The sequence below is a fragment of the Telmatherina bonti genome (assembly GCF_933228915.1).
Source record: "Telmatherina bonti genome assembly, chromosome: 2".
In the NCBI taxonomy this organism is placed as follows: Eukaryota; Metazoa; Chordata; class Actinopteri; order Atheriniformes; family Telmatherinidae; genus Telmatherina; species Telmatherina bonti.
In genome coordinates, this window is record NC_136620.1 from 20,670,684 (window position 1) to 20,683,324 (window position 12,641).

The following is a 12,641-nucleotide window of genomic DNA, read 5'->3' on the forward strand; positions in this document are numbered from 1 at the left end:
CTAGATCCTCTGGCATAATAACTCAGGTTCATTTTACTCATCATAAGATGTTTGAAATGTTAGAAGAGTTCTTGATAATGCGCCGCCTTCGTGTTGTTTCTGTTTTTTAAGCTTGACCTACACTGGAGAATAAAAGCCGGCATATTTTAATCCCTGCTGATTTCTTTTTTTTTCTATTTTGTTCAACTTTCTCATATAAAGCCCCTGGGAATTTACAGAAGTGCAACATTAAATCACTGGAGAATATCCAACAGTTAGTTTTGACAGCTGGAAGGATGTGGTGCAGGGATGCAATCTAATGGGGCGATCACTTGAGAAAAATTCACTCATCAAACCAAAATGACCCGAGCTATGCAAAATTCTTTGAAGTGGAACGCTAGGAGCTTAAAAATAAACCAACAAACTCATGCTCACAGACAACCATCAGAATAAAAGTAAACAACAACTATCACTAATGATGGTTCAAATGCATGCAGTGGAAGCACAAATGTTGGTCTATGATGGATCTTTCAGTGAATTTTCCATCAGGATACGCTGAAAATACACCCTGTGATTCTTCTTCTCTGTTGTGAAGAAACTGATAGCTCAAGAAAAACCAGGAACTTTGAAAGACAAAAGTATCTGATCTGAACTCAAAAACTGATGTAAAGTATACTGCATATGAAACTCAATCTGCAATATTTCCAATGAGTCAGCAGTGATCAATCTGTGAAGGGAAAGATTGCATTTGCGAAACAATGAAGCCACAAATAAGACTTAGTCAGACAGGAAAGGTAATTGTTATAAAGTTTCTGACATTTTACAGCGAGACATTTTCTGCAGTTTAATGATACCCCTCAAAAGAAGTCAGAAAAAAGTCACGTAGTTACCTCCCACAGCCACAGACGCATGTAAAACATGCAGACGGAAGGAAACAAATAAGTCCAAAAATCAACAGCAGCCCACGCAGACACAGCTGACATTTCAAAATATTCACCCTCTGCTTGCATTGTGCAGAGGAAAACATTTAGAAATGTTCCAATCAATTATGCGGGAGGGAAAAAACACACAGGCACTTCATCATCACCTCTCCAAACAAAGAGTGGTAGTCACTATTTCAGCACAGCCACATTGTTAAACTCAATTCTCCTCTCTAAATCTGATGTCAGGGCAAGCAGAGAGATGCTAAAATCTTTTCTTTTTAAAGACATGAAAGCAAACAGCCCATCTCCCGGTTTTGGAGGAATATTAGAATATTACTTATAAAAGGACAAGTCTTCATCACAAGCTTTAAATACAGCTTCCTTGACACTTCTGTCTGAACAAGTCAGTCAAAGTGTTTCATCTCGGCGATGATGATGGGGGTAAATTGCTGCTTTTTGTTGCAGATTATTTGTTTTTGCTGTCTCTGTTTTGCCTGTCAATTACTTTGTCATTTCCATGGTGTAGTAAGATAGTTTGTTGTTGTTTTTTTGAGGGTCAGAGATGTAAAGAAAAAAAATGTACATGCGTGAGGTTCAATAAATGACATTAATCCTGAGCACTGAGTATGCAACTAAACAATTGGATCCACATTAGTATAGATAGCTTTACCCTGAAGGCTAAATTACTGTGTTTTCCTCAGAGCTGCAGCTCGATTTGTCTGGACATCAACATGCTAAGTCCAAATGTGTTCTTTTGTCATGATGCCAACTTTGCTCATCTCACTGGTGCTTATTAGACCATAAATGCTTTGAGCAGAACTTTACTGGTTTCAGATTAATCCTGCATATTTTCCTTAATCTTTTTTTTTTTTTTATCCTTTTTCTCACACTTTCTTCTTCAGTTACAATGATGTCAGGTATACAAATCACATAGAAACCAACATTGTTGGAACAAGCTGCCATGGCAGGCAGTACATCTCTGTGTTAGTTTGAGCTGCCCAGGAGGTTTATTTAAACATAAAATAAACCTATTCTGATGTCACATCAAGTATTCATCAGTTTTATGTTTTGCATCAATTAAAACTAATCTTCAGAAGTGTCTGTAGTGGGTATACTAGATTATTACATGAGACTGGTATCAAGTTTTTTTATTACCTACTCGGAAGAAAAGCAAATAACCTATTTGAAAGAAACTGAAAGATCTATTCCATAGTAACAGCTTCACCTGCTAAAAGAAGTCAAAAGCAGCTAAACTAGTGGAGCTTCAAATCTGCCAGCCATGTTTTGAATAGTCAAGTAGATGCCTCAAGACATTTTCCACCTGTAATTGCATGCCCCTCTTTTAGTTCCACTCTGCTGCTATAGCAACGGCCTAACAAAGTTTTGCCATGCTGCAACTCTGATCAATCACCATGTCTGCATTTGTTACATTGCTGGCATAGCTTAAGTTAAATCTCCAGTCCAATATATGTGCAAAAGGAAGTAGTCCAAAGACAGAAAAAATACATCTCCAAAGAGAAAAAAGCAGTAAAGAGTGTCTAAAAACCATGGAGTGGGACTGCGGGTCATAACTTAATAATATGGTGCAAGACATGCTGAGTGACAGCCAGAAATTCTGTTTATCTGACCAAATATCAGACAGAATACTAAGCCAGGAAGGTTTCTCCTGATTCATTAAACTTCAATAAATGATTTACTGCTGAAGCCTTCCTTAGTAACATGGCTATGAAAAATATTAATGAATTGTGTTTGTTTAAGTGGTTAGCATTCTTATCACCAAAAATCAAATGTGCACAGGATGTGTTTTAACTTGATCCCTAAGATCAATTTACTGAATGGCAATCCTCCATGTCAACAGCAGTACTGCAGCCAATTACAAATGTCTGGTGGCTCCTATTAATAATGTACACCCACCAAAAAGTCCCATATCTCCTACTGCCACTATCAATTCTGATAAAGCTGTCTTTTAAGCTGCAAAGTCCTGACACTTCAGCAACCTGAATATGTGAAAACCCCTGTTTGGCAAGCTTCCGTGCACACACGTGCACACTGCCAACCCCCTCAAACTAAACTTCAGCTTTGCTTTTAGGGTGTGAAAGCTGATGCCTCCATCAAAGCTGATGTTGACATCCCTCTAAAAGGTCCCTGGTTGGCGCAGGTAGAACTGGAGCTGAAGGTGACAAATTTCAGAGATACCACAAGCTTAAGTTAGTCCATGTGCCAGCATGAGGAGCTGAGTGAGGCAGCAACTAAAGGTTATCTTTGTGCTACAGCTGAGCTGTAACACTGTAGCTGTAGTAAAAGGTATGAGTGAAGAATGTACAGGTAAGTTTGCGAGGACCCAGTAGGGTCATTCTTTAAAAGACCAGGTTAATGTTTGGGAAAAGTGTTCTTTTTTTGAGATTCACACAAGCCCATCAAGGCCTTAAATAGCAGCACGGTTATTGTTCTGGGTTGCAACTAGTTCAAGCACTGAATATCTAATTATGAAAAATTACTTCAAACCACAAACTTAATACCAAATTCCAGAAGGTAAGACAGCATAATCCATCACAACTGGATTGTGCTAAGCAACCTCTGCAACAAAACATGTTAAAAATGTTGGAACTGTGATGGCAGACCTGCTGTTTTACCTCTGAAATAACCTATGAGTGGGGGGTAGATAATCCGACTGAGGAGTGAAAAATTTTGTGTTGGGGTTGTAGGGCACTTCACCTTTGATTTGATACAATCAAATTAAATGAGGGGGCCTGAGTATTTGGAATAATGTAACATCTTACGTATCATGAATGAGACTGTATTACTCCAGCAATAAAAATCAGACTTAATTCACAGAAATGTGTACAGCTTCGCATCAAACTCTGCGCAAGTCTGCTAATTAGCCATTGATTTGAGTCAGATGTGTTGCAGCAGCGAAACATCTAACACTTCCAGGACTGTTGCCCTTGAGGACCGGAGTGTCCCACCCCTCTACCCTTATGTAATATTTGCCTCCTGAACATAATAACTGGCTGTGCCATCTGCAGTAGCAATAACTGCAGCTAAGCGTTTGCGATAACTGGCAATGAGCCTTTCACATCTCTATGGCAGAATTTTGTCCTCTCTTCTCCACAGAATTGTTTTTACTCCGTGACACGAGAGGGTTTTCGGACATGAACTGCTGGTTTAAGGTCACAGCCCAGAAATTCAATTGGATTCAATTCTGAACTTTGACTCGGCCACACTCCAAAAAACTTTTTTTTTTTTCTTTTTTCTTTTAAGCCATTCAGAGGTGGACTTGCTGGTATGTTCCGGGTTGTTTCCCTCTTGCATAAGTGCCCTTGAGTTTAAGGTGACAAACTAATGACCGAACATTGTCCTTCAAGATTTTCTGGTAAACGGTGTAATTCATGGTTCCATTAATTACAGCACGTCATCCAGGTCCTGAAGCAAAGCAGCCCCACACCAACACACTACCACCACTGTGTTTGACTGTTGGTAAGATATTCTTCTCATCAAATGTCGTTTTATTTTTATGCCAGATGTAACTGGACACACACCTTCCCAAAGGTTCTACTTGTCTTGTCAGCCCAAGGGATAATTTTTCAAAATTCTTGGTGATCATCAAGATGTTTTTTGGTGAATATGAAACAAGCCTTTGTGTTCCTTTTGGTCAGTTGTGGTTTTCACCTTGGAAATCTCCCATGGATCACAATTTTTGTTTTCTTATTGGTGGATCATGAACACTGACATTAACTGAGGCAAGTGAGGCCTTTAGTTGTTTAGATGTTGTTCTGGGTTCTTTTCTTAATTTTTTATATATGAATTGCTAAACAAGACAAATTGAGAAGAAAATAAAAACAATCATACTCCTATAAAAAAGACAATGCAATAGCCTTTGTTAACAGGATAAGTTAACAAAACAACACAGTGTAGTTAAAAACTGCCTTTATCAGTATGTATGTAGGTCTGACTTGCCTCTTTCACATTTTCTCTTCCTGTCTCTTCCAAGTCTCTTTTACTCCAGTGATGGAAAAGGTGCTACAGTTATGGTGTTACTAAACCGAACCCCACAATAATGTACATTGTGATCATTAATACAGTATTACCCTTACCCCTTACAAAGACACTCTCTGCTTCTAAGTAGATATACAGAGTAAATCCACTGCAGACTTCCATCAGAAATGTGATCAAAGTCTATTTTCCCAGCTACACACATACATGCATGGTTCCAGCGTGTTTGTGTGTTTTACTGACACATTATCATAGTGGTTTGGACAGGCGTGCTACACGCCTACACAGCTGTTAATAAGGCAGATCCATCAGAATGTAGCGAGAAAAATGTAACCTGGTCCTTCACCGTCTAGGATGGAAGCACAGAGTGGTAGACAGAAAAATAGAGAGGGAGAGACAATGAGTCAGAGTGGGTAGAAAATAGGAAGAGGGACAGAAAAAGAAATGTGAAGAGAAGAGATGTGACGATGGAGAGATTCAGAAGTAAAGAAAGAGGAGAAAATTGGAGGAAAAAAACAAAAAGGCTCAAAACAGAGTCACAATGACATAGTCCAATAACCGACTACTGCAGACAAGAGGATGGAAAAGATCTGAGGACATGAACAGGTGTGTATCTCAAGTTGAAACCAGATAAGTCTGGCTGAAAGGGACACACTTTTATCCCACATCTTAAAATTCTTACTTTAAATTTTACTGAGAGGAAAAACACCAAATAAGTGAAATAATGACATGAGCCTTTATTATAGCTGGGTATATTGAAGTCCACCACAGTGTAACCAGAGAGCAAACGTGGGTTTCCGTTCGGGGTGTAACAACATTTGGATCTACATTGTGCGACTAGGATTAAATCAGACTGTACTACCTTGGTTATTCAAACTAAGTTACAAACATGTTTGGTTTCAGATTCCTCTTTATGCTGATTCGATATCAACAAACTGAAATTTATTCTTGAAGTTTTCTTTAACATGATATGAAAGTTTTAAAGTTCCCCATACAAAATGTGCCAGTCTACTTCTGTAAATGAACAGATTGTTTTTCATGTGACTAAACCATAACAAAATATTTTTAGATATCTGAGATTCTATTTTTGTGAGGGATATAAAGAGAAGGAAATGTGTTAAATCAGCATGTGTTATCTATCATCTCATATTGATTGCTGGCTCCTGAACTGTTTCTCATCAGTATAAATACATCATAATGTAGCAGAATTTGTGATATCAAGGACATCACAATAAAGGAGTTTCTTGGAATGATTACCATCATCGACAAAAATAATGATTTTTAAGACTTTAAAAATTATTACAATGCATTAATTTATTTCCCAATGCTATAAATGTGTAAAATCCCTTGAATGCTCCTTATAGGTCTTTGAAATTGGATGATTTCTATCTTTTAATGCCATAATGACATAGCAACAAATAAAGTAACCAAGAATTTTCATCCACTTGTCCGTTCATTCGTCTGTCTGTCCGTCCAATGCTTATTCCAGTTTCTGGAGTTTATCCCAGCAGCTATGGGTGAGAGACAGGGACAGGTCTATCACAGGGGCCAACACAGAGAGAGAAACAATGCTCACTCCTAATGACAATCTAGAGTGATCAATTATCCTGATACGGATGCCTTTGGACATTGGGAGGAAGCCAGAGTGAGAACCTATGCATACAAAAACCTGGAGAATATGCAAACTCTTCAGAAAAAGGGTCCCTGTTTGAACCCCTACCCCCCAGCCTTAGTTCGAACCAGAGACCTTCTTTCTATGAGGCAGAGGAGCTAAGCCCCACACCACCATGCAGCCCCCAAGAAGTCCCATCCCGACTTAATGGTCCATTTATGCTTCCCTACGTATGAAAATGGGGACGTTTGTTTCAAACACTGTCATGCATTACTGCCTTCATCCTTCCATGTGTATTTTATATTGTCATAGTTGTTTGGTCAGTTCATCCACTAGTGGCCACAACAGCCAAGATGGTTTTTACAAAGTGGTATAAACAAAAATGATGGCAGAACCGATACCAGGTGTCTTGGCTCCAGATGAAGCACTGAACTTTGCAGTTTTGAGCTCTGTAACTCTGAGGTCTTAACTTTAAGGGAGAGCTAAAATCAAAAGTTAAAGCTGTGCTTTACATGTTTAAATTCAACCATTGCAAGACTTGAAGATCATTCAGGCTCATAACCAGGTCTAACAAACCAAGATATGTTAACCACATAAAACAGTAACCACACACCCAGACAACAATCACAACAATTACAGATCTAAAAAGATGAGGGGGAAAAAAAGAGCAACGTGATACTTGGTTTCCCATTTAGATGTTAGCATCAGTAATATCAATGTAATCTTATAGTTTATATTTAGTATGCTTAAACGAATGTGTATTTTATGTTGTTGGAAGTTCAGTCTTTGAAGCTACTGTAACCCTTTTGTGATAGACTAAGAGGAAAACCTGACAGCTTTGTATCCATGTTTTCCCAATGCAGTGGGTTTTCCTCTGAATTCTCCAGTTTACTCCTACGATCCTCAGACATGTGTGTTAAGCTAAATGTGATTCTAAATTGGCTTTTTTTTGTTTTTTTGCATTGTTTTCTGTCTGCTGACAGCTGAGCTTTTAGCACCGTCGCTACTGTTTAGAGGTATTTGGATATTGTGTTATAGCTCTCAGATTTTTAGGGTCAAGATCCATCCATTTATGTTTTAAGGCAAATGAACAGTCTGTGGGAAGCTATTATTACACCTACAATTGCGTTGTAAGTAGTTTTTAGCTACCTCAGTTCAGATGTGCCCTCTCTGCTCTGCATACACACAAAATAAAACAGACAGCACTATTTTCCAACTAGCTATAATCATGTCACATTTATGATCACAGTTGATGACTTTATTATTAACATGCCAGGTTTATTAGCTCAGTCTCCCATTTATATGTTTTACATGTGAACCAACCAGGGCTTGAAACCTCCATAGCACAAAATAATATGACCATAGTATGTAAAAAATATGAAAAGGGACTCTCACCTTCTATTCTGTCTTTCTTTTCCCCATGGTGAACATAGAAATGCAATAATCTTTCCAATAGTTAAATGCAAGCAAAGGTAAAAATGTGTGTCCCATGAGCTAGTCATTGGTTACACAGTATAATTTTGTCAAAACAACCATATAACTGACAACTTTGGGACACAAAATACAGACTGTTGATTTTTATGTTTACTCTGAACAGTGTCAATTAATCAAGTTTGGAACTTAACTCTCTTCAGTATTTGCATAAAGATGTATTTAAACAGATTGAGAATAGTGCTCATATCCCTTTATCAAGAGACAGATAAGAGGGACAGCAGCACTTTCATAATACAGGAAGCTTCAGGCAACAGTTGATGAGCTCAGCTTGGCTAACCTGCCGTTGTCCGAGGTCAGCAGAATCCACTTCCAGGCCAACAGTGAGTTCTTTTTTTAACATTAGAAGAAAAAAAAGGGGGCTATATATTTTCCCCAACTCACTCCAAGTTTTTAAGGTAAGCTAACATACTTGTAGCTAGATTGTGCTTAAGGACATTTAGAGAGAAGTATATTACAACTTTTAACAATAAGCAAAAAAAAAAAAAAAAAAAAACAACTTCCAATTTCCAACATCTAAAGCTAACATTAGAACAAGGCTTGTCCTTATTCCTGCGAGGCTACAAGGAAGTAATATTCAAACATCATCGCTTGAGAAAAACATCAGAATGCTCTCTTTTCATTTCTTTTATCAAAAATCAACCCAGAAATAAAAGGAACAAAGTTTGACTTAAAACATTTATAAACCTTTAAAGAATCTGCCACCCAGCAACAGATGAGAAAGAATATTCAACTAAACTCAAGGGACGTTTGTAAAAGCTAACTTCAAGTCAAGGGTAAGATCTTTTCAAAGTCACAGACAAGCAGAAAATCCAGCTGAAGTTGAGTGCACAACTGCAAACTAGAAAACAGTCCTAAACATGGTGGCAGAAAAGGCTTTTCGTCTGCACTTTTAGGTTTTTTCCTTGTTTGTAGCATAACTTCATCATTAATAACAAAAAAAAAGTTTGTAGCCCACAGACCTTCCACAGACAGAATTAAAAAGAAAAAAAATAAATATTGTCAATTGCATAAAGTTTCTGAGATCATGTCATTTTTTTTATTTTGGCTTAATTTGAAACTGCAATCAAGTAACAAACTGGGTCACTCACTGTTCTTGCAGAATGAAGTCCACGTTCTCTGGGGAAATCTGTCCGGTAATAGGGTGGCGAAATGATGTGGTCTTCTGGTTATGGCTGAAGTGACAGAGGGAGGAGAGGAAGAAGACTAAATTAGCAACCTCTGTTGCACTGTAAACACTGAAGGCATCACATTGGATCGTCACCCCAGCTTTGTTCACAACAACGTGCAAGAGCCGATCATTCCCCAGAACCGCAGCGGGCTTAAGAGCTCTGTCAAACCTCTCCACCCTGATGGGCCTTCATCCCTGACTTTCCCAGCCCTGTGTAGAATGTCAGGACTGGCTGCAAGACCCCCTCCCACTCACTCACCCCACCCAAACCATCCTGCGCAGCATGTGTGGACCAAAGTGTTGGACTCAGCACAAATGCTGGACAGTGCAGGCCTGGGCCTCTATCAGTCATAGACACAGTCAGTCCCTCATTCAATGCCTCAACCAAAGTGTAAAAGCTTCCGACTGGGTAAACAACATCAGGTTGCATGGAGGGTCACTGTACGGGCGTATTGTGTGAGCATGAGTCTGTATCCGAGCCAGACCAAAGCTGTCAGAGTAGCAAAACAGGAAATCATTTCATTGTCAGTAAGAATTTCAACTGTTGTTCATGTCAAAAAGATGTCTTTCTTTCTTGCAAAAGTACATTCGTCAATATTTTTTTTTATATTTTGGGGTCTAAAAGTATCCGTGACTTAAAAGCAAGCAACTGATTGAAGAAAAATAAAGAAAAGTGGGGAAAAAGGACTTTACATTGGCAAATACAATAACCACAGTATTGTTATATTAAACATGTCTAAATGTGCCAAAACAAATGCCCACAAATAATATTTTCCCTCAAGTTATCTAGAAGACCTGCTTAGTTATCACCAACAGAGGCAAAAAAAAAAAAAAAAAAAAAAAAAAACCTGATGAGTGACACCACGCATACTCAGCAGAACACGTGTGAAGGTTCAGGAACCTTTCCAAGTTTTAAATACAATCAATACATAGTAACACTGTTTTCCCTTCAGTTGCAGATCACATTACTCGTGCTTTACAGGCTGCAGCTTGATGCAGAAGGAGAAAAAAATCCTACAGGTTTCCCAGGAGACCCTGTGACATGGCAGCAGCACACCCCATAACAGGAACTCACAATGCCGTTATTAGCTCACAGCACAAAAACAAAACACCTCTTGTCACAGGAAACTTGCAGGAGCCTTTCATCACTCTCAGTTCACTCTTGTGTCATGTACCCCTATACACTGCTCTTACTATGACGAATAGAAAAAACACTTCCAGTTGTAGAAAAGCAGCTATTAGTTGTTATTATTCACTGAAAGGACTGTGACGCTTATATGTGAAAACAATGATCATAACTACATTGTTCTGTTTGTTTATTTGTGTCCATCAGTACATGACAGTAAAGCTCAGGTGGAGTTGATAGCAAATTACTTCAGTTGTACATTTCACCTCAGTTCATTTAGCAATTCATGCTTTTCTACCCATCTGGAGTAAAGAAATGCTGCATATATCACCGATATCTAATTTTTAATCAAAGACTCAACAAGCATCTGGCCAAAAATGTTTTTTTTTTAAAAAATAACACAAAAACAGCAGTCTGTTGGTCAGTAGTCCACCATGATTGAGGAATAATATCAGAATCATAAGTAGCTAAACTCTAATATACAAAAACCATTCCTTCCATTTTTTACCTTTGTAGACTGAAATAATGAGACTCCTTATATCAGGATGTTCCAATAACTATAATAAAAGCGATATCAGATAAGGGGTTTGCACAAAATGACCACGATTTGGACTGAACTGAAGTACAGTATGTACATTTTTTAATGTAATTTTACAGCTAGGAATCTATTTCTCTGATAAAACAATAGGACATTTAGTACCTGTCAAATGTGACTGTTACTCTAACAAGCTTTTGCAATTTTGCAATTTTGCACTTCTAACAAATCCTGAACTGTTCGATCCATTACACTACACTATGTCAGCCTGATAGACCCTGGCTATTAATAAATGTCTAAAGAGGAAGGAATTATTATCAATCAGCTGTGGAATGAAAAGAGGAACAGATTGTGCTGACAGGCCTCTAAGAACAGAGTTATGACTGAGACGGTCCTGGCAGCACCACAAAAAAATCCAACAGCTAATGCTAAATGGCAGAAGAAGTGTGTGAACACTGTTTTACCAATCGGTACAGGTGATGTCATGTTTCTGTTTGGTTACAGGTCTTGCCATATTCTGCAACCTGTTAAAGGTCTAATAGTTACATTTTTTATATTTTAACAAGAAGTGTCCAATAATTTCTCCACACCATGTTAAAGATTGTATTTCCAAAAAAAAAAAAACACAGAAAAGCCATCATTAATAATAAAATAGTAATATAAAAACTACCAGTCTGTTAAGTAGGACATTGCTATATTTATAGTGATTTAGGTTTGAACAGAAAAAGACATGCTCATCTCAGAAAAAAAACAAACAGGATTTCATTAATAATGTATTTTTGTAGTGATGACGGCTGGACAAATGTCTTTCATTTGCACAAAAGTGAGAGAACTAATACATACCTACAGAATTCATAGTGATCTCATGAAGTTAAAGGCTACATGTTAAACCTATTAACTCTCTGTGCCACTCCATAAAAATGGCAAACAGGAATTTATCAAAGATGAGGCCAAAGTCACCTCAAATCCAACCGGTCAACACAGCAGAAGGTTTAGATATTGAAATTCATGCAAAGGCTTATTTGTGTGTGAGCCAATACATGGCATACTTTTGCGGGGAAACTGAAAAATCCATGTCAGACTGTTCACACACCATTAACTAGAACAGCATGTAAGTATCCTGAGAGGTTGTTTATCAGCGACAGTGAATTCATTCTACAGTCAGGTTCAAAATAGTACAAGACACTACAGATGTGATTGTGTCATTTCAGAAGTATGTGGGCAATGATGGCCTAGTGTATAAAGAAAAAGCCATTAAAACCATGGACTAAAAGCTTTACATAACACCCTATTAACAATGGCCACTATCTATGAAACTGAAAAATCTGTTCACATCAAATTGTGTCATGCTCTGACATAAAAACATCAGCAGGCAAAATCTAAATGTAAAATGTTCCATTTTGTGTCATTTGCTAAAAAGTAATGAGTGAATGCTTCCACACAGATGTACTTTTTTTAAAGCTAAATTTGATAACATTCAGGACAAGCTGGAAATAGATTGAAAAACTGAACAGATTTAACTTTTCCATCTTCTTCCCTCTCTGCTTTGCTTCAGCCCAAACCTCTCAGTCAATCCCCATTGATTGACTAAAGAATTGAGAAGTGTCCTTTTTGTATTGTTTTTAACCTTATTGCCAAAGAAAATTGACATTGTGGTTCATTTTTTAGCTCCTCCGCCTCGGTAATTCATACATGGCAAACGGAGACAACTCTTTCCTCGTATACATGAAGCTAGCGAAAAGGGATCAGCTGAGTGACAACAGCACCGCTTGTTAGAGGGGTGAGTTTCACACTGGAGAGTCCAGAAGACG

General features: G+C 38.0%; 1 protein-coding gene across 3 annotated transcripts in view; it reads right to left on the reverse strand.

Annotated features, from left to right (window-relative positions):
• LOC306765006 (pleckstrin homology domain-containing family A member 7-like) overlaps positions 1-12,641 on the reverse strand; it is a 120,605-nt gene that overhangs the window by 55,549 nt on the left and 52,415 nt on the right. For all 3 annotated transcript variants that reach the window (XM_079252326.1, XM_079252325.1, XM_079252327.1), the window contains exon 2: positions 9,090-9,173. In XM_079252326.1, the coding sequence (XP_079108452.1) occupies positions 9,090-9,173 (84 nt within the window). The remainder of the gene's footprint in view (positions 1-9,089; positions 9,174-12,641) is intronic.